This window comes from Stegodyphus dumicola, chromosome 5 (genome assembly GCF_044657685.1).
Source record: "Stegodyphus dumicola isolate Sdum_Otavi_A_Nest chromosome 5, ASM4465768v1".
Lineage (NCBI taxonomy): Eukaryota > Metazoa > Arthropoda > Arachnida > Araneae > Eresidae > Stegodyphus > Stegodyphus dumicola.
The window spans coordinates 192386482-192410605 of record NC_140772.1 but is presented as its reverse complement, the minus strand read 5'-3'; the positions used below and the strand labels follow the sequence as shown (position 1 = coordinate 192410605).

The window sequence follows — 24124 nt, the reverse complement described above, 5'->3', positions numbered from 1 at the left end:
CATAAAAAGCTACCATTTTATTTATGAAACATATATTTGTAATTAAGTATAATTACGTATTTTATTACTTCAAAATTCATTCTTTCAAATTACAAAATTCAACCTTACTGATTGTAGATATGAGATTTGGGATTCTGACCTTCTTTTGCATATCTATTCATTTAATAAATTTAAGTTCATGAAAAGTATGGTTATGGTTAAAAATGTATCTTAAGAGAGCATGATTTATAAATGATGCCTTATTGGATCTGGTGTTCGCCTAAAACATCGCGGACAAAAACGTCGCGGAGAAAACAACGCAGGGAGAAAATGTCGTGGTACAAAGCATCGTAGGAGAGCAAAGAGAAAACATCGCAGTTCTGAAACAGCGTGGTAAAAAATATCGTGGTCGAAAATAAAGCGGTTCAAAAACTTCGCAGTTTAAAGACATTGTCGTAGAAAATATCGCGGTTAAAAAAAAAAGTGCCAACAAATCGTCGCATGACGATAACATCATACACATGCGTTTTCAGATTTTAAAAGTTGTAAATGCATGTTCGTATAATGATTTGGGAGCGCAAGAGAGAAAAAAGGATTCTTTTACTTCTCTATTTCATGTTTTTGAATAAACTAATAAATTTTTGATTAAAATTTGATGAAAAAATTGAGAAGGAAACTGAAACATTTCAAAATTGAACATGAGTAGAAAATTAATGCAACTTCTTAATAGAAATATAAATTTACATAGTTAATTAACAAATGTCATTAATAAATTAATCTTTTTTTATAAAGTTTTATTGATTTTTTTAATGAAAAATACAGTCTAAAATGCTTAGAAAAAGGAAGATAAATAACTGCAGGTTATAAATAAAATTTGCTTGGTTAATTATCAAATTATTTTTTTTCACGTTTGTTAATCTGGCATAGTTTTAGTGAAAATTATATTTTGTTTTGTTTCCGTTTATTCTTAGTGTCGTTAACATTTTCATGTACAGCGTGCAATCAATTTTTTGGATGTCGATTTGTTAGTAATAACGAAAGTCAATTACGTATGTCAGTATGGGATTTGATAAACGTATGTGTGCATGTTATCGACATGCGATGATTTGTAGGTACTTTATTTTTTACCATGATATTTTGGACGACAATGTTTTTAAACTGCGAAGTTTTTGAACAGCTTTATTTTCGAACACGATATTTTATACCATGATGTTTTAGAACTGCGATATTTTCTCTTTGCTTTTTTTTTTTTCTCCCACAATGTTTTGAATCACGGCGTTTTCTCCTTGGGGTTTTTCCTCCGCGATGCTTTTATCGCGATGTTTTGGATCTAATGAATTATTGTTAGGAATAAGGACAAAATAATTTTATTTGAAATTTAATTGCCTCACATTCATGTATAAGTTAATAAAAGAGTATAGATCGATCATACTTCTAAGCTTTTTTATATTTTTAAGTGCCTTAAAATGTTTGCTGTTTACCTCCCTTTTTTCCCCGATTTATTGATGGAACAATGACTAATTTTACCTGCATAGCTTAGCGAAAATATTAAGAAAAAAGGTCATAAATAAAAATATTATTTTGTAACCATAAAAAAAATAGTACTTCATGTTTTTCTGTAAAAAGAAAGTGTATTTTCTCAAAAAAAAAAAAAAAAAAAAAAAAAAAAAAAAGGGGGGGGGCATAAATAGCTGCTATTCCGAATCCGATTTTTAGGAGTCATCTGATTCTGACGATTCAAAACAATGTGCAAAAAGAAACTCTATATCCAAACTCTGCACCAAACAGTATAAAGGTATGAACATTTGAATACCTTCCAAGAAAAATTTTAATTCGTTTTCCGCGAGATGAATATCTCTAAAATTTTCATAGTATATACTTTAAACTATATAGCTATTTTAAAGTATATAACTATTATACTTTAAATTATATAACTACTTTAACGTAAATAACTATTATACTTTAAAACTGCACAGTTGTTTCAACGTCTGAGGCCATCTAAATTTAGTAATAGCACTGCAATCTATAAAATTATGTGAATACCATTAATACATTCTATATCCAAAGACCAGAAAGTATTCATCTTTAATAGTACACGTGTTCGTCTTAACAAGTATAAAGTATTCTGAACTTTTTTCTAAGGTTGTAATAAATTTCTACATTCAGAGTAGTTAAATCAAAATTATATTTCTTTACCAATTAAAAATAATTCCATAAAATGAATAAACGTGTTAGCCCCAAATGTAGATTTTTGAGAAGCAACGGGATTCCCCCCGTCTTATTCGTGCTTTTCTGAAATTCACGCTTTTCTCATAAATGCAGTATAATATTTAAAAATATCCAGATATTTGGGATTTATTGGACTTTTTTAATTTATCTAGAATTAATAAAATAATATGTGCTACTTACGTTTTATCCCGTCGACCATGAAAGCTGGCTACCATCGAAACACGAAAGTTGGTGGAGATGCTGCCAAAGTTGCGCTAATCATTCCTGCGGATGTCTGGTTGGTTTGGTTTATTTTATTATGGCAAAGCATTCGAGGGCTATCTAAAGTGAAGGATGCCTTCGGGGAAGACTTTCTAAGGAAAATTGGTTCGTGTAGACGTTACACATGGGAGAAACCACGAAAACGCTCATGCAGCCAGCCCGTTCACGGGATTCGAACCTCGGATCGAACTATCAATGTTAAGCGACTTTACCGCTCGTCCGAGAATTTCAACGAAGATTCGCTTTTACCGTGCATTAACACACTTGTATGTGAAATAAATTAATCCGTTCTCTCTATTATTACTACATGCTCGTTTGATTTCGATAAAATCCTAGAAAAGCACAAATAAAGTTAATTATCCAAAATAACTACACAATACTCACTTTAATTTAGAAAAAGGGAAAGACTTTCATTTTTATTTTCAAATTATGCAACGCAGAAAACGTCTTGATAATTATATTTAACAATTTTTATTTTGAACACATTATCTAATAAAATTAATTTTCTTGTTAGTTGTTATAACATAGTGTTATAATATAACATAATGTATTAAATTCGGAAATTTAGAAAGTCTCAAATGGTACGAGAATTTTCTTTTTTATTTGCAATACACAAGCCAGCCTAGCCGGTGGTCGGTTTATTAATATGGTATTTTAATGTGAAAGACTTTAAAAGCCTGATTCTTGTTTGACTGATATTTTAAAGTGGATGACTTTAAAAGCATGACTGTTGTTTGACTGGTATTTAAAGTGAACGACTTTAAAAGCCTGACTGTTGTTTGAATGTCATTTTAAAGTGGGTGACTTTAAAATATCATAGAGATATTTAAAGTGGATGACTTACTGGATAATATAAACAAGTAAATGAAGTTAACAGTTGAATATTTTGGGTGTAAGGTAGTTGGTTCCACGTCCACATGATCCTCCCGTCCCCTTTCAAATTTATATCCAGAAATGTTTTCGGAGATTGGCCTACTGTTTGATTTACAGATGACTACTGAACTTTAGAATACGGAAACAGTTAGAAAAATTTGAGTCTGTAATAAGTACATAAAATATATTTAGTTTAAATTTCTACTATTCTCTCCCTATATCTTGTTCAAATTTTCAGTCTTTAATAAAATACTTTTTACTCATCCACTCAAGTTCAAATACATTTTTTTTAAACTTGTAGTGGATGACACTTGATGTTAATAAAGTTTTTTCACATATTATAGTCAATTCCGACTTATTTGTTCCTGTTTATTGGAACTAAAGATATGCTGTTTTTATTAACTATATTATAAGACTTACAAATAATGACCGTTTATTAGAAATTCTCACGCGCTGTAATAATTAATTTTATAACAACTTATAAATAATAGTACAGGACTGTGATAAATGGGATTGTAATATTTAACAAACATAAGTGGCAACAGTAAGACAGAGTTCAAAAGATTTTTAAAGTATATGGAATTAAAGAATTGTAGTTTTATAGAGTTGGATGAAGCGGATGTAGTGTGCCATTATGTAGCGAAAATTCTCCCCATATTTTTATGTCAAAGTGATAATAATATGTGTTTAAAATATAACCCTTTAAAATGTCCCTTGCTTATTAAAATAAATAAATAGCACTGTAGATTATGTAGTAATATATCTAGGACGAAATCTCCTCGCAGCGGGTCAAGCATATATCGCCTTGAGTCGTGTGAAATTATTAGATGGAATATTTATTGAAGAACTGGACGGTTCGAAACTCATTGGAAAGGTTCCTTGCAATAATGAAGCATTGCAAGAGATGGATAGAATGAGAAATTATAGACCACCTTTAGATTCATAAATTAGAAGCGAAAAAATGTTAATAAGAAGTAACTAAAATAAAATTTTTCTTTGTTGACTAAGTAAGAATTGACATGAAAAAAAAAAAAAAATATTCTCGTTTCATTTGTTGCCGTAATATACAAGCTATCGCATAGATTTTGATCCATTTAACAAAAATTACATAAAATTAATAAACCTGGAGTATCGAAATGTAGAAAAAAAAGTTGTTTGATAAAACGTTTACCTTACTTAATGACTTAAGAAAGAAAGGCTCTACTTTTACTTCCAAAATTCTATCCTCGGAGATATATGTAATTAGTAATTTCATAGAGCTTGTAAGTTATTTTTTCCCTCCTTTCTGTATGCCTTCCTGGTGTAAGGTCTAGAATACACTTGGCGTGTATTCTAGAGATCCAGGTTAGAATCCCGTCGAGAGCATTGCTCATTTTTCACGTCTCCCGCATCAAAAACGCCTAATGACTCTACAGTGCCGCCGGAACTAAAAGTAGGTAGAAAATGATTTGTCACCAACAGGATTTGGTGACTGGGTCCTCTAATCCTCGGTCGCCCTTTAAAATAGGGAGTATATAAGGTATTTTCTGCCTCCTTTCCGCATGCCTTCGTGATGTAACGGTAGCACATTTGGTACGTATTTGAGATGTCCAGGTTCGAGTGCCGGCAAGGGCATTGCTTATTTTTCAAGTCTCCCGCATCAAATAAACGTAATGACTCTACAAGCTAACTAAGACTACGTAATATGGAGTCAGAAATTGTTGAAATGATCAGCTCGTGCTTGGTAGACTTTTGATGAATGATCAGAAGCATTCATTAAAATGAAATCTAAATCAGTACGAATTCTTTCTCTAGAAATTATCAATTGGGCAGATAAAAATGCGGAATCTTTTATATTTAACTTATATATATATAAAATGTTTAATAACTGTACTTTTATTTTTCGATAGCTACTACGTAAAAAGTTAGATTTTATTTAAAATCTAACTTTAAAAAGAACTTTTCCAACCTCAGCGTTAAAAATACTTTCGCTAAATTCTTTACAATGATTTAAGAAACTCTATAACTGGAAGTTCATGCCTAGTACTTATATTTAAAAAACTACGCAGCATGCACATCTATCCACCTTTTCTTAACGCCCTGTATGTATAAACATTTTTGTATTTTGTTGATATGAAATTGAAATGATTATTCCAATTCAGAACAAAAATTATTTATATTGTTTCTTTTTCATATAAAGTACTCATAAATTCAGCAAAACAGATTGAAATAAGTTAACATATCTTGATTCCAATTGATGATATCTGTTACGGTTACCACAAAAGATAAGGGAACTGCAAAGTATAAGTCATCTTGATCTGTAAAAAATTACCAGACAAATACAAGAACGGGATGAAGGAATACTCCGAGATGAAAGAAGCTTGATAATTGCGGGTGATGGCGGAAAATGCAGTTATTATTTATTCTTCGGGTTTGCAAGTGCTACAGAGCTGCAAATAGGGAATATTTACATTGAATATTGCTCTGGGGATCGGATTTGCTAGCTCGATTGGAGACGCAATGTGAATTACGCCACAAATATCGAGTTTAATAGCGTTATTACAACTCAAAAAATGACACGTATTCCATTTTATGTGATAAACAGAAAAATGTGAATTTTAAAAACTGCCGAATGAAAGTGATTTTCACAATATTTAAAAATATTATATATATATATGTTTGGATGCCCTCAAAGGATTTATGTAAGACAAACGCTTCGATTAAAATTTTAAATTTCAACCAATACCTTGGTTGTATGCCCAAGAAACAGGCAAGTGATTTTGAAAGGGAAAATAAGAGCCTCTTAAAAATTTCTTTTCGCTGTATATATGTTTTGTCTATTTTTTAAACTTCCGAAAAAATAAGTAATTTGCGTTAATTTTTAATTCTGCCTCATGTTCTCTAATCTATTGTTTCAACTCTCTATCTTAGCTCATTAAATTTACTTCAGTTGCTATATTGCCATAATTTAAATGATAATTTCTTCTATCTAAAAATCCATCTGTCTACAACTGGAACCTCGTCATATAGTGCCTTCTTTGAAATTTCTAGAATGATTATGTCTTATAACATTCTAGAACATGGACCTAATAGAAATTCTGAAAATTCACACTTACAGAAAGATCATAATAAACAGACAACGCAAGATTCCCCTCATATCCATTAAAGTTTTTGTCAGGAAGTCAAAAATTTGAAACTAATTGAATTATTTACGCTCAATGACATAGTGACAAGTTATGTTTCTAGTGATCAAACATGTTGGCTGTATGAGATTTTGTAACTATGCTTATGTAGGATGAAAATGCTAACTTGTTTTCTACAGAAAAGCCTTTTACAAAGGCATTTCTCAGGCAGACGATCATCGCGTACTTTGCCTGATAAAATTACCGAATTTAACCTACTTAATAATTGCTTCAGATAGTAATAAACGCTTACATTACGCGAATTGTTTTTTGTGTCTTTATATAACTAGGAAGAGAGAAAAACGATGGTTTTTATAATCTTATCTTCATGAATTTTTTTTTTTTTTTTTTTTTTCATTTAGGAAAGTCTGATAAACTCAAAGATCGAGTCTTTTTGTTAAGTTACTTCTTGTTTACTTCCCCAATCTCATTTCTTCTTAAGTTAAAAAAAATCTATGTATATCGAACTATAAAGATGAAAAATCTCAATTAGCAATTTTTTTTCTTTTCCCTTAGAATTCGAAAGAACACATTATCCAGATGTTTTTGCAAGAGAAAGGCTAGCAGAAAAAATTGCTCTGCCTGAAGCTCGGATACAGGTAAGCGAAAGAATCGTATAAAATTGAAATTTTAGTTTTATGATAAGATACAATTCAAGAAGAAATATTCAATTTTTAAATTAACTCTTTTTCTAATTAAAATTTAGTGAAGGTTTTAAAATATTTAAATTTATGTTAATTTCTAACACTCATAATATTTCATTCGTGTGGTGATAAACGTAAATAAAACGTTTTGAAATGATTATGAAATCTTTTACTGAACTTACATCATTTTGGAACGTAAGAGGAATGTGAAAAGCGAAAACTTAGAAATTGAATTCATCATTTTTGACATCGGATTTGAGGTTTTTTACGTATTATCTTTAGTTCCAAATCAAATTAATTGCTATAAAAGAGGGAAAATGCAGATAATTTTGAACCTTCCCCATAAGTCTAGTTGAGGACAAAGAACGTAATTTTTATTAGCTGGAAGTGAAACTGTCTCATATAATATCATCCTTTGGAACAGTAGTATGCAAATCATACAAGACATCATTTATGGCCTGCCAAGAATATAAAGTAAAAGGAAAATTGTTTGGAATCTAGTTTTCTTACAAATATTTAATTAAATAAGCTATCTGTAAACATCATCTTAAAAATTTATTTGAGGATTCTTGTTTATTGCTGATGTGTTAAACAGTTGCTCATCTTGAAAACTTATTTTAAACTGCATTTCAGAAGACTTTCTTCCTTCGTAAACTTATATGTACTAAAATAGCAATAACGATTTCTTTTTTACTTTTAAAACTGTATGCATCATACATTTGCATCAAGCAAAAGTTCGTATATTTAATCAATAATATTTCTCACACTTAAAAAAATTAATGTAAAAACAAGTGAACACTCTACATTGTTCATTTGTTTTTACATTAATTTTTTTTACACTGTAAGTTATTTTTTTATCGGCTTTGTTATGTGTTTTATTTAGATGATGAATATTGTTGATATAAGGAATTTATCTTACAATATACAATGTGCTCAAGAAAATCCCCTACCCCTAAATTATTACTAAAAATACTGATCTGATCTGAAAGATCTGAAAACAACATTGCTATGCCACTAACGATCAGTTGAAACATGCAGTAAGGGAGATTTTTGGTTCGACTGCTGTGTGGAATTTAGTGCTGGAAAGAATGTCACAAAAGCACATGATTTTAAATGGCTAACGAGATTAGGCATATATGAACCCCAAGCTAAGTCAGTTCATTATATTGTATCAAATGCATAAACCTATATATGGGGTATATGAATTTCTCTGACGCATTGTATTGTAAATGCATTATGTAATGTGTTGCTTCAGCTTATGCTGAGCATAAAAAAAATCTCCTCTAAGGTTTGGTTTTCAAATCGACGTGCAAAGTGGCGAAGAGAGGAAAAGCTACGGACACAAAGAAGAGCAGGAGATCAAGTTGGAGCGACACCGGTTGCGACGCCAACAGCCGGACGGTTACCATTAAATGGGACGTTTGCCAATACTATGTACTCTTCTTTGGGACAGCCAATGGGTGCAATGACAGATTCATATAGGTAAATATAATTTTTTGAATATCCCGCTGAGATAGCTAGATACTTTTATTAATTACGATAAGCAATAACCTATTGGAGGCTGCATACAGTACAGTCATAGTACAGACTCCTATAAATTATATGCCTAGGTTTATCATTTAATTTTTAAGCAACTTTAATTGGATGGCTGATCCACAAGATGCATTTTTACATTTATATCTTGTAAATGGATGAACATCTGGAAAACTTCTGTCATGACATAGTCGGTGCCAACAGGATAATGATGCACAAAAAATGCAATATTGGTGAATGATAGATATTCGGAAGCAATATCCAATAGTATATAGCCATACAGTTTACAATTAAATACAGTTTACACGAGTTACTAATTATAGTATTACAGTATATATACAGTATTTGCAATGTGTAAAACTGTTATGACGGTACTCCAGTAACTGTTAGGAAACTTTTAAACTATGAAAACGTATATGCTATTTATGTACACGGTTATGAATAAGTGTAATATTCACAAGAGTTGTGGTGCTTTATTTTAAGCAAAACTATTGCAAATATGCATTCTACACGCTAAAAAATTGCAGACACATACAGTAGGTATGTGCATGCGATTATATATTCAAATATTAAGCAACTGTTATTCTGAGGTTAACTAACTAAATATTAATTAGAACTTTATTTTATTATTATACAAAGTGTGATTAATCAGAAATTACAGGCAGTTTTTGTGTCCGCCAGAGAAAAGTAATCCACATTTGTTGTGCCCAGAATTGGGTAGGCATGTAAGCCATTTATAGAGAAAAATCGAATATTGATACAGAGTTAAAGTCGACAAAAACCTGAATTTGAAAATATTTACAATCACTTGATTGTAATATAAGCTTTTACAATTTCTGTTCAAATTTAAGTACGGCAGTTCTTGAGATAACAACTCATCAAATCCTGCTTTACGTAGTATTTAAACTGAAACTCGGTTGCAGCATACATCATAAAACAGTTCCAGGAAAGCGTTAACATTCTAGCATTAAAGATGATTAAAAAATATGGGAAAGTAATAGCAGCACACAAAGTATACATAATTCAGTCACATTAATGTGACCACCTTTTAATATCCAGAATAACCACTATATGTGCAGAACGGACACATCGGTTAAGAGGGCCTCAGTAAGGTACTTACATGTGTAAACAGGACTACGGAACCACAGTACATTTGATAGCCGTTGGAGGATTCATAAAGCAAACAACGCGATCGAAGTGGTCCTTCTTCTTAGATTCTTAGATTGGCTTTAAGTCTGGGGAATTTCGAGTGTCAAGAAAATATATAGGAAAAAATTCCTCGTGCCCTTCCAGCCACTCATTTACCTACCTGTGTCACCACTTATTATCTGCATACCAATTCGCATTTTCGTTCTGAAAGAGCCAGGAAGAAAAGTCTGTATGCATGGATGTACGCAGTCTGAAAGGTTGATGCGTATTTAACGCTATCCATAGTGCCATCTACAATAACTGGATCGAAAGAATGCCATGAAAGCATTTCCAGATCATAACGTTGCCTCCGCCAGCTTGTATTGGTCCGCAAATGATGGATGGATCCTTGTTCTCCAATGTTTCTCGCCGCATGCGTTAATGTCCGTCCGTCATATAAAGCCCCCCCCCCAAAAAAAGTGATTCATTGGAGAAAGCAACTTTTTTTCAATCTGTGAAAGTTCGTTGTTGGTATCTTTGCGCAAGTTCCAGCCGATGAGCAGTCATAAGCATAGGTGTTGTCACCATCTGCCTAAGCCGAAACGCAAAAAGATTCGCTGAACTGTCGTTTGGAATACAGTTATGTTCATATGAGCAGTAAGTTGCTCCACTCTAGCATGCTGATCCATGGTATACTTTCACCACAGTACAGGAAATGTAATCAGTAATTGCGCATTTTCCAAAATACTGTCTTTCTTGACCAGAAGGTCAATAATCGTTCCTTTCTGAAGTCTTATGAATAGCTCTGTTTATAGGTATTTCCATCATAATGTATTATTAAAATAAATATGCTTTTAGTAAAATAAATGTGATTCTGATGATTGCTTTCGTTCACGGTGAAGCAATTTAAATAACCAGCAATGCAAGTCTCTAATGAAGAGTAGTCTCCCAAGTCCTTTGAAAATAATAAAGAATCAAATTGGAGTCGTCTAACAACAGTCTTATTACTTTTTTTTTTGCTACACTTTATGCAACATATTAATTTCTTTTACCACCCAATTGCTGTTTAAAATCAAAATTTTATGTACATCTTCTAATATTCACTGAAAATGCTATGTTTTCTCAAATTTCCTTTTTCAGCTTAGGAGTTTTGGGATAATGAGTATAATTCTAATTTTCATTTTGCTTACAGTATGGCTCCGGTTTCAGGCATGACTCCAAGCTCTTGTCTACAGCAGAGGGATCCTGGAGCATATTCCTACATGTTACACGACACACTTAGTTTGGGAGCTTATTCCAGGGCCACGTGCACACCTGCACAGCCAATGAATACTCACCCTTCTTACGCTGTTAGTGGAGCTAGTCCGCATAGTGCTGGTAAATATAAATTTATTTTCAGTCACTTTTTTCTGAATTTAAATGAGAATTTTATTGATCTGGATTTTAAATATCCGAAACCGGAACCTTTATTCTTCTTTCTTGGGCAAGTGAAATTTGCTGTTCATTAACTTACGTGTTTTTACTTTTATTTCTTAAATAACGTAAAAGGTTAATGTAGTATAGCATGTATAGTTTATAAAGGTGTTGAATTAATTTAGATGAATGTGTACGACGTGTAAATGAGCTTTGGAAACAGAATTCCTTTTTTAATATGAATAATAAACAGATTTGCCCTTAATTTTTAATTAAAATTTAATAAGTTATTTTCAGAAATAAAAAACTCAAAATATTATTAAAGTTTTCAAATAAATTTTAGTCTATAAAATATTCATTTTTTTATTTCTGTAATATGCAGAAAAGATTAAAACACATTAATGATGTAAATACTCTAATGAAGCCAACTTCTTATTTTTGTTTAAAAATAAATTTTTGAAATTTAAAATGGAACGGACTTTTTCAGTTTCACTGATAGAATGTATAGAAAATAACTGTGTACAAATTCTTTAGAAGTAGCTGACTTAATAGCAAACATTTCTGGCTTGAGAATTTACAGATTTTTACTGATGATCTTGCGGACGATTTGGGAATGATAGTATCAAATGATAAAAAGATGATTGTGATATTTAAATTATTAAGAAATTTAATTTAGGATACACATAGGCATTTTTATTTTTATTTCAGGTGTTATCTCGCCAGGAGTGACAGTGCCCGTGCAGGTTCCCGGACAGACAACTGATATTTCAGTGACAGGCAATTACTGGCCGCGGATTCAGTGACGAAGGGACTCCAGTGGTCGCCATAAATGGTCGTCCAGTGGTCCTCAACAAAATCAGCAACAACAACAAACTCAGCAACAACAATATCAGCAAGATATCTTGAATGATCGGAGTCTTTCAATACTCGACGGTTTTAGGCTGGGCGAGTCTCATTACTTACATCCTTTGTTTCTTCATCTCGCTAGTGGGATGGAGCGAAATTCCACCTGGAACATGCCACCAATGGAGCATTCTACTACGTTAGATACACAGCCCAAGACCAAGGCCGAAGACATTCATAAAACTCCTCAAGCAGATCCCAGTCAATCACTGGTTCAAGACCTTCAGAAAGTTATGTAGACAATCGAGAAAAGTTTTATTTTATTTGGGATCTCTGACTAGCTTATTTGAGCATAGTAAGGTCACCAATAGCAATGACTCATAATCCGATCATGACTTAGTGCTTTCTGAACAGATTTGCCATAAAATGCGGAAGCTAATTAAGAAGTACCTTGAGATGTTTCACTGTAGTCAATTGTGCATCACTGTAGTCAGTACATCTGGGAAGCCTCTATAAAGCGTATGATGTCTTCTAACTAATATAGTAATATTATCTTATTGCACCTCTTTCAGATGTATCTGAAATATCAACTAAACCTTTAAAAAGATAGATTCATTTCTGGAAGTTTATAAAAGTTTTAATTTCAGATACGTTCAGGAATTTTAAGGAATCAGCATGTGTTCCTTTGTATTATAAGCAGAAGTTTATGGCGCACCCAAATTCTTTATGCCATCCATTTTAGCATTTCAGTTACAACTAAAAGAAGGCCTGCATGTTCCCTTCGAACATTAGTGCTTCATGTGGAGTGTTGCCATGTGAAGTAATTTAATAATGTTTCATCACTTTAAAATATCATCTGTAGGTGTAATCTGAATAGAAGTATAGCGTCTTCCCAGAAGCACTGCATAATAGCCTTTAAAATACACAACTTACTATTTTCAGGGCAGGGGGGGATGATGTCAGCGATACTTATAACATATTTCTGTAAGAACTCTTATGATTTATTTCCAAAATTCTAATATCCTCTACCCATTTATAAGTTTTAATGAAATGAATTCTTTCTCAATTTTGTTTAGATTTTGTATATATTCGACAATACTCTAATTGTGAACCAACATAGAGTAAATTTACTGACCGAATTAATGTAATGCATCTTCAATAACTTTCTAAATATTCGCACTTCCGATATTAAGTTGATTATTTCCTTATTTTGTCCACATTTGGTATACTATGTAGCAACAGCTAACAGCGGACAACGTTGTAAGGTAAATGTTGTTGTTATATTACTGTAACTGTAAGGTAACGGTAAATTGTAATATTACTGTAACATGATTCGATGTCATCATTAAGAGTTAATACTGCTGTTAATAATTCAAGTCAAGATGAAGACTGATATTGCATATGGAGGATTTAATGTGAAACAATTTCCTTTTTTATAATCTTTAAGATACCCAGAAAAATTTACAAAACAAGCTCCCAAAGCGGATGACATCACTAATAATTTTAATTTATTTTGTAGAAAATATATTTGTTTCAGCATCAACAGACACCCTCGCCCCCGACAAATAAAAAATTTCGTACAATTGTAAATAATATCAACAAAAACATGCTTTATTTAAAACTAAAATTTGTTCTAAGCAAATGTTTTCTTAGCATAACAATTAACATAATTAATATTGATAACTTTTTAAACTAAGTACTTTTTCAATTAATTTTATGACTTTTCTTGCTATTAGAGTGATCCTACTTTTATTTATTATTTATTAAGCTATGATGCAAGAATCAGCTGAACACTTAAAAGAATATTTTTTACTTTTTAATGCTTTTCAGTTCGTGTCTAAAACCAACAGAAAACTACTCAGGTATTCATATTGTCGCATAGATGAGGGGATCCTATAAATAAACAGGCAAGTACAAGTCTAAGCTCAAGACTTTTATTCACTAGAACTGAATGAGGAGCTACTTATATACAGCTGGTGAACATGTTGAAACATTCCAGACTTGGAATGTTCTGGAAGAATAAGAAGGAAATTTACATAAATAAGATAACATTAACAACAAGGATATTTACATAAAAACCAATTATCAGGCATCTTGCCGTTGATGGGTTTCGAACCCGGTACTTTCGGGTTCGAGTCCTCCTCCTGCTCCTCCCTGCTCCTGTGAGGGGTGCCAGTGCCTCTATAACCTGACCTTAGTTCATTGGCGTCCGCATCGGCCGACACCGCGGAGACATTAGGCAGCCTCTGGAATCGTGATCGGGCGATACGTCTTCGTCAAAGGCTTTCCATGTGACGGCAGCGTTTCACGAAGGCATCGACGCTGTCATAGTCCTGGGACGACAGGACCTGGTACAAATCTTCAGCAATACCTTTCATGAGATGGGCCCCTTTTTCGTCTTCAGACATAGATGGGTTTGCTTTCTGCCAGAGAGCGAGAACATCTTGAATGTATGCTTCAGACGTCTCATCGATTTGCTGAGCACGTGTGAGTAGTACTCGTTCAGCTTGGCGCTTTACATCAGCTGCTCGGGAAAAGGTGTTCTTAAGAGCAGTCCTGAAAACAGTCCAACTGGTAAATGTATCTTCATTATTATCGAACCACTGTCGAGCGGTTCCGCCAATGACGTTCGCCAGACACATTTGATCATCCTAGTGGTTATAGTTGGCGATTCGATCAAAGTCCTTGAGCCATCTATTAGTATCTTCTTGGCTATCCCCGCTGGATATACACGGGCTTCTGGGTAGTTGGTACGTCAGGATCGATATTGGTGCGATATTACTTGAAGCGGAACTGGCTGCTGAAGAATTCTGCTCGGTTTCCTTCTCATCAACCATCTTTCTCGATCTTTTACGCGAATCCTGTAAGAGCCCGAACTCAGGAGGAAGTCCTCGAATCCGCAGGCTTCGGCGTAACTCTGCCGTAGTAACTGAGAAATACCCGGCGCCTCCACCAAACTGTCGCGTAGATTAGGGGATCCTATAAATGAACAGGCAAGTAAAAGTCTAAAGACTTTTTATTCACTAGAACTGAATGAGGAGCTACTTATATACAGTTGGTGAACATGCTGAAACATTCCAGACTTGGAATGTTCTGGAAGAATAAGAAGGAAATTTACATAAATAAGATAACATTAACAACAAGGATATTTACATAAAAACCAATTATCAGGCATCTTGACGCTGATGGGTTTCGAACCCGGTACTTTCGGGTTTCGAGTCCTGCGCCTTCTCCGCTAAGCTATGAGGAGCTCGGTCAAAAAGAGCGATTTTCGCTACAATATTCTTAATGCTAGTTATTTATAAATTTTCATTCATTATAGATATATTATGAAATTTTAAAGGCTGTTGCTCGAACTTGCAGTTTCCTCTCCTCGCAAGTGCTTTCTTTTACAACTCGCAAGTACCTAGCAAGTATTTTTTTTTACAACTAAACCTTTATCTGTTATTAAGACGATAGACCATTTCGGTTAATTGCTTTCGATTAATTCATTCTTCGCTTTCTCAGCGATTGCTTGCGAAGAATTTCCTGGATCGAATATGCTTATGCTACACTTGCTAGTATAACGATATGTTGTCGAGAACTTGCTGCTGAGTCAAAGGATTCATAAATCGCATATGCACTTTATAGGTTTCAGGAGGGGACGAAGATTTTCGCAAAATGGCAAAGCAGTAAAATGCAGAAATTTGTCAATTGCATAATGTTTTAATATGCGGTGAAAAATAAACTTAAACCTCAGATAAAAGTCCGTGTTATTAGCGTCAGTTTCAAACGTTATTTCATTTCAAATTGCAATCTTAAGTCCCTTTCTACAAATTTGTATTAGTTTATTTCTATTTTTATTAGATTTCCAGTTTCAGAACTAATTTTCAATTTGGATTCAAATAAATACGCAGGGAGAAGATTATGATAACAATGAACAAAAGAATAGAGTCTTACAATGCTTTGCAGTACCTTAAAAGATTTTTTATGCGCAGAAACTGTGAGAACATTTAAAATCTTGAAAAAATGTAATATCAGTAGGGAAAATTCAGTTAACAAGCAAAGCGGATTGCGGACTTGGTAGTAAGCTTTTTAATTTAGAGCACTCGTATTAAAAGTAGTAAGCATAAACTTACAGCATGTCGCTTATTCACAATATATAACAATTTCCCGGCTTAGACTTTTTCTTCATTTATCGAATTCATTATTCGAAAAATATTTTTAACAGTTTTCTTTATTCAAATTTTAAAATTTTGGGACATTTTTTATTTAAAAATTAATAAATATTTAACAGCGGGAAAAAAACTGTAAAAATAGGCTAGAACAAAATTTTACAGTGAAATCTATCTTCAGCGAACTATTTATTAAGGAAATATCTGTATTTAGCAAACAATCATCAGTTTTTCCACCTGTTATTAGATGCAGTGCACACAAATCTGAAATTAGCGAAAACAAATCGCCAGGTGTACTTAAATTTCAACAAGGCTTTGTTCTCTTTTTGCACATACTGTGCAGTAGTGAGCAATACTGATAAAGTAAATCAAAAGTGAATTCTTAAAGAATAATATATTTAACGCGAACAATTAATTTAAATGGAAAAATGTTTTAGGAATAAAACAGCTTTAAATAACCTAAGTCATAAATGAAAAAAAAATCGAAGCAGAGTTTTTATTTTTTAAATGAATAAATATGGCTCCGATTATGTCGACTGCGTTAGGTCCTCTTCTCTACCTATCGCGCAGATCTGAACGGATGGCTGCTTTTCGTATGAAATTCAGATATCAGATTCAGTGTCGTCTAAAGACCGCAAGAAGTTACGACGTTCTGTCAGGAAGACTTCGATGAATTGCTGAATTTGAATGAAAGTTGACTCAACAATCAGTCAGCTCTCGTTGTTCTTTATGAATTACTTCATACCTTTCCCTAAAGGCCCATCCATCATAAAATCGATAAGCAAACGGACGCCAAATCCGATAAAAACCAAGAAAATAAAAACGGAACAGACACTTGGCGAATTCCAGTTCTCTCCTGAGGACATTCATATCTTACGTAACATCTATCTTGTCGCTCCTGTACAGATCTGGTTACGGTTACGGCAAACTGCTTAGTCTGTTTTCCTCGAATAAGATTAAATAAATATTTATATTAAAAATAAGTTCGAATCTTTTTTAGATTTAGCTTGATTGAACGAAGAAAATAATGTGAGACTGAAATTTTAGTCTCATTGGTAGTTCTTTTTTTTTGGGGTGGGGCGGGGGCACTTGGTGTTTAAGAAAGTGACGTGAGAAAGTACGTCATATACTGCTTTAAAGACTCAAACAAAAACAAAAATTGCTTTTAAATTATTTGAATTAAATTTATTTATTTACAAACGAGTTGATTTCTACTTCATTATTTCTCTTTCCTTTTATTTATTTTCTAAAATTCTTCAGCTGAAGATTACTGCAGATTAAATAACTAACAACTACTCAATACTAGCCCGGGGGCTGTCAACTTGGAGGGCCCACACTTCCAGGGAATGCGAAAGAAAAATTTAGGAGCGCCAGCGGAGAATCGATGATTCTTGAAATCTGGGGGTAAATTTTGTTTTTAGAGTCTATAGAGTTATAAGGTATTTCCCCCGCGAACCCTGGACCTCTCGAATACGCGCCGAGCGTGCTGACCACTATACCACGAAGGCATGCTAAGAAGGCGGGGGAAATACCTTATAACTCTATAGACTCTAAAAACAATATAGAGGGAAAACTTTTCACAATTCTAAAAAGGCTGTTCAAAATTTACTCTTTTAGCTATAAATAAAATCTGCACAAAATTTTCTATTTAACTGCTTTCAGTTAAAATCTAAATACTTTTGTTCTTTCGATGATTTTTCATATATTTTAATTTAACATTTATTATTTCCATTTTATGTCTATTATTTTGAACACATACAATCTCCCCATGCACTACAAGTGTACAACACGGGGCTTACAAAAGTAAAAAAAGTTAAATAAAATTAAATATTACATGCATAAATAAAACGAACAAAAACAAAGAACAAAGTTTGGGGAAGAGGGTCTCCCACCCCTCTTCCCCAAACACCAGCCTCGGGAGAGGACTTTCGGCTCACCGCATATTTAGAGTGCTCCCTGGCAGCACAGACACTATACATTTACACTATACATACATGCCTTCTCCGGGATTCGAGCCTGGGCCCTCTGGTATAGCAGTCAGCGTCGCTAACCACTATCACGTTTGGGCGGCAAAACAGATAAGTTCACAGGCCAAGCCAACCTAAACGTTTTCAAATCGTTCTGCGAGCATATCTAAGGCCATCGAAGATAGGACAGGAAAAAATTAACTGTTCCACATCTTGAGGTACTTTTTTTGAACATCCACATAAATTACTTGATCTTAGATCGAAACAAAATAGGTAACATGTAAAATTACCGCGACCAGATAAAATTTGAAATACTTTAAAATTAAGAAAGGAGAAAGACTTAAAATGCAGTGTATGGTAAATAGAAGGAAAGAACTTTTTGGTGCTCTCAGTATTACAAGATGAAATATATGCCTCATTCCACTTAGCTAAAAGCTTCTTATAATGAAAAGACTTCCATTAACTCTATCTTTAAATATTTAAAACTGATTCATTTAAAATTTTTTATATATTATATTTTTTATATCTTTAAATATTTAAACTGTTCAATTTTTAATTTTTTAGCGTAGTAAATTATTTTCAAAACTTTATATGCTTTCGGTAAATATAGGAGGTAGATGAACTCTTTTGCCTTAATTTGATTTCTTTTTGTATGAACTTCTTCTCACTTCTTTTTTCCCATACATGAGCCATTAGAACAAATTCTAATCCTTACAATGTTATACCAACCTTACAACACTTGTGTCTTGATAAAAAGACTAACCAGATACTAACTGAAGACGAGGTCAAAAAGTTAACATGCAATAGATTCTGTAGCTTTCTGCAATTTTTACCATATCGTTACGAGGGTAAAATGTAGTCTATAGAAATAAATCTAATACAAGTCACTTGCTGATTTGATACAAAGAAAATGCGTATCTGAAGTTATTTTATGCGTCGTTTATTTGTATTAAATTTGTTGTTGTTGCTGTGAAGAATAAACGTAAACTTAAAGTGATAAACAGTGATTAATATACCAAAGGAATATTAAAAATAAATATTGGACCAAGTGTTCGAAGATGTATTATAAATAAATCATGTTGTGTGCCATATTACAAGAGGATATATCTTGGCACTTCTACAGCATTTCATTAAATGTTTCATGTTGTAATATATTTACTTCCTAAGAAATTTCATTCATAAATATGTTACTTAATTTATCAAGAACTTCAATATGTGCATGAACTATGAATCCGTTAAACGAGCGATGTAATGTTCAGGTTACAGCAAATTAATGGTGAGGAAGGGCTTTATAAATAGAGCCAAGAATTCTCAAATTTTGTTTATACAGGACATGGCAATAATTTTGTTTAATTATAAAGAATTCAAAACTAATATTATAATAATTAGCTTTTAAGGCCCATTAAGTGCGTGCAATACGCAACAATTATTTAATGGTTTTTTACGAAGCTCTTCTTTACTGGAACTTACTCAACTCTCACTGTTGAAATTTATAAATGCAATAATTTAAATTAGAATGGAAGGCTTGTTAATTATGATGGAAAATTTATTTTAATTATCTCTTCGAAATTTTTTATGTGCCCTTTTTAATTCGATCTAAATCAATAAGGAAATGATAGATAATCTTTGACAAAATTATGAATCTGTATTTTCCCCCCAATTTTTTACTCACAAATATTTTAGATCTTTTTACATCTTTAATAGTTTAGATCTAAAGGTTAAAAAAAATATGATTTGGAATGAACATAAAAGAATTAATAAGCAGAAACAGTTACTGTGTTTTAATTGCAACAGTTCCTTCTTAAATTTGTTTTATAATTTCCTTCCATAATTTTTTTTAAGGATTTCAAAATTTAAATTTTGAAACAACAGTTTCGCCGATTCGTAATTTTGGCAGGGTGCCGACAGTATACAGTTTTAAATTTGTAGGCACATTTAAATGATTTCTTATTTCAGTAACATATCTTTCAAAAGAGAATATTTTTTAAACCATAAAATATTAGTTTTTTAAAAAGTATTTTGCAGTTCAATACATTTTTGCTTTACATCGTTAAGTGGATGTTTGCTAACTTTTAAAAAATTACGAGCCCGTTTTGGCTTAAAAACGCTTTCTTAATTTAGCACTTTACTGTCTATACACAATACAAAAATAAAAACTGTGTAACCAGAAATATTTATACATTTTTTTTTTATATATAGTCTTTAAATTGACTATTATTCCTAAATAATTTATTTAAAGTTTATACTCTTAAATAAACTAATATTCAGTTGTACTAAAAATAAACCCAAATTATCCTAAATTTCTTATAAATTCTTGAATGAAAAATTCGTGTCTGTGTTATTAAAGAACAAAATCTTCCCATTTTATTTTGCATTTATATTAACAATAAAAAGCATGACATTAGGAATATCATTAATACTTCCTTTCTTGTCACAGAGGTTCTGAACTGTACATGAAAAAACATTTTTATGCATTATTAATGTAAAAGAAGTTTTAATTAAGTTCAAACAAATTTTACAGCTGATAGAATGTATTGTTTCAATTCTCTGGTACTTCTGCCAATGTGTAATATTAGTAAGATATGTATATATATTGGATAAAAATTATTTTTCATTAAATGGTATAAAGTTAAATAGAAAAGTTCATAAGCTACAATTTATTATGGAATGTATATAGATTAATTTAAAACTAATACTTTAAAAAATATTCATGTGTGATATAAATTTTGTTTTGTTAATGACAATTAGAAAATTTGTAAAGAATGGACTACGTAAGTGTATCAGGGAGTTAAAACTAGTAAAATACCTAGTTACTAATGTAAATAAAGTTTCAAAATTTCTATTATTTATGAACTTTTCTATGATTTAAATTTACCCTTTATTAGTTTGGTTTTAATTAAAGAGGTATTTAAAGAAGAATGTTGTTTTCAACCCCCTGATACTGTTGTCAGTGTGTAATATTATTATTGTACAGTGTCGAACAAATGTTGCGTATGCGAGTCAGTTTGAGAGATGGAATGTTTTTTGCAATAAAATGTTGTAAGTGATTTGATCGCTTGTGTTTACTAAATAATATATAACTACATTATAGAGCATAACATATTTACCAAGCATAAAGTAAATTCTGAATCAAATTCGGTTTATTATTATTGAGGTAAATTTTAAAAGGGGTATCAAGAAGAGTGTAACAGAGAGTTAACGGACTGGAGCTCTGTAGCGTGTTAACGATAGGCAGCACAGGGTTGCATTCTTAACTATAGTAACTATAGTGACCTTTTCAATCATGACAAGGCAGTGTGCTAGGAGACATCGCTGTGTTAGCTGCGAGAATTATGATAATGATGCTTTTGTGATCATATATGTGTGGTAGTCTGCTATAACATCATAGACAGAAATAGAGAAAAAAATCCGGGCCATCGTAAAATTTCACATTAAACTGGGCAAACTGGCCACAGAGATATTAAGCATACACTGAAAAGCTTACGGCGAAAAGGTAATATGCCCTGCTCAACATTTCGAGAGGCAAAGGTACTTTAAAAGGAGAAAGAAATGTCCTTGAAATCAATACGCGATCTGGAAGAACCTCCACGACGTGATTCCCGACAGCGTGGAACCCAAACGGGAACTTGCAAATGCGGGTCATTGGAGGACTATCAGTGAACAGTACGGTGGTATCAATCAATTTTATAAGCCCTTCCTACAAACTGAACGCAGCTAGGATTGACCAGTTTCCGGCTGAACCAGTTACCCTCCATAATAGGCAGGAGACTGAAACTAGTCGTGAATCACCTCGAAGAGAGGATATAACAAATTCCTTTTTACTACGAGCCGGGGCCTCAATCCCGAAACGCAGACTTACTCAAAAGTAACTCTCTCAAAACCGCATCGCTAAACCTGCCCACCGGACGCTCGTCAAACCTCAGATGTCTGAGACGACGACGGGATGAGGCAACAAAGACTATAACTCTGCGTTCATGGCCTTCACGCTCCTATTTGGATGGCTGAAGCCATTACCATCCAGGACAGCACAGGCTACCCTTTTCTACTGTCATAGTATGATACTAAGTCAGTGTATGCAACCAAAGGGAAAAACATTGGTATTATGTCATGCAAGTTACTGCAGACAAGTCTATCCTCGAACGCGAACATACAGCGTTATACTGCCAGATTTTCTCCTTCCTGCTGATGCCTGAGCAGAAGGAACATTGCGCCATATTACTGCAAGATCTTCGGGTTCATCCGTAGATAATGCATCCGTTATGTTTAAGTTCATCCCCGGTGGTGAGATCCAGCACGAATCGCAAAGGGTTTTGTATTCACTTGCGCAAAATGACTACGAAATCGCATTCCTGCACTTTAAAAATCACCTAGTTAAGTAAGGTGACTGCTTCAAAAGAGATGTACAAACTTAGGTAAATGATTTTTTTTTTTTTTTTTTTTCCCAACAGAGCTAGTTTGTGAACTTTTTGATACATCCTTTTACACAAAAGCAAGGATGCTTACAAGAAGAACGTTATAACAAAAAATAGCTTGGATTGATATTGCACATGGGAAAAGCATTAAAACTCCCTTAGTCTGTTTAATCATCGGACAAGTTACAGATGAACTGCTATAGCTTCGTAGCATTAGTAAACAATGGATCTTCTGGAAACCAGAGGGTGGACATTTCTGTTCACATACATGAATCTTTTTCACAGTGATGAACAAGCTCTTCTTAATTACTCTTGAATTTCTCTTACAAAATTGTATTCAGTGTTTTAAATCCTTACATATTGATCCTAGATATATGTTTCATTTGCAAAGTTTATTAGAATACAGAAGGAAATTACAAGCAATTAATTTCAATGCTTCTGAATGCAGAATTCTCTATGAATGAATTGTTACGGAGTATATTTTCACATAACATTCATTATGCTTTAATTAGTTAAAAAAAAAGAAATTTCTTATTTTTACGTTCCAAATCGGGAACAGATTTATCGACTGTAGTAATATTTCCATACTCATTGCGCTAAGTGTTACGATAAATTCAGGGGATTTATTATTTTAGATTATTGGATAAATTTAGCGCGTCTCCACATGGATTGGATTAAGGAAAAACACTCGAGTTTTATCTACCTAAGGTGAGAGATGGAACTTTTTAGCTTTTTTCAAAAATTACTCAGAACTCAAACGTTTAAAATCCGCTGAATACATTTTAAATAACTTGCTGTCTGCCACGAAAGGGGACTTTAGCAGCATATACCGCTAGCAAACATTTGAATTAATTTGTTGGTAGCAGCATGTAAGGAGAATTTTCAAGGCACTTTAAATAAATTGCGGTTAGCACATAAAAGTGACCATAATAGTAATGCAACGTTAAATTACCTAAATGGTAATTTAGTACAATATAAGAAACCATTTATATAATTCATACGTATAAAATTAGACACCTTTTAATTACAGTATGGACCACCACAAGAAAAGCGATGATTTACGTACATAAAAGAAGATAGATTTGTTAGTATCTGATCCGCAGCAAGAACTGTATCGTTGAGCCCTGCTTCGAATCCTAGGAAATGATGTTTATAAAAGTATAGAGTTTTGGCGACACGGGAGCACATCAAATACTGGTTGACCGAAATTCTTTTCATGCGATTTGGTGGTGGGGAAAGAAGTGTGTTTGAGTTTCGGATCCGTCCCGCGGGGTGTTCTCCGTCAAAACTGGAGCCGAAGATGTACAATTAGTGTAGTGGGTCTATACCATCATAACCAATGATGAAACTCTGGTGTCTCACGCACTTCTTCCTGTCAAGTCCTGCAAAAAAAGTAATCATCTCAGCACAACGAGTTTCAGATCACTGACTCCCAGCCAAATTGAAAAAAAAAAACATGGCCTTTTTCTAATAACATGTCAAAGCTATCTCTAAAGGCGAAATAAGCTACTAAAAAGGCTAAAGCTC

At 32.9% G+C, this 24124-nt stretch overlaps 1 protein-coding gene across 2 annotated transcripts in view; it reads left to right on the top strand.

The window, feature by feature from the left end:
• Positions 1 to 21255, top strand: part of LOC118189817 (paired box protein Pax-6-like) — a 183846-nt gene extending 162591 nt beyond the window's left edge. For both annotated transcript variants that reach the window (XM_085817505.1, XM_035360491.2), the window contains exons 6-9: positions 7020 to 7102; positions 8436 to 8629; positions 11001 to 11185; positions 11930 to 21255. In XM_085817505.1, the coding sequence (XP_085673631.1) occupies positions 7020 to 7102; positions 8436 to 8629; positions 11001 to 11185; positions 11930 to 12024 (557 nt within the window). In that variant the 3' untranslated portion in view covers positions 12025 to 21255. The remainder of the gene's footprint in view (positions 1 to 7019; positions 7103 to 8435; positions 8630 to 11000; positions 11186 to 11929) is intronic.
• The last annotated feature ends 2869 nt before the right edge of the window (positions 21256 to 24124 follow it).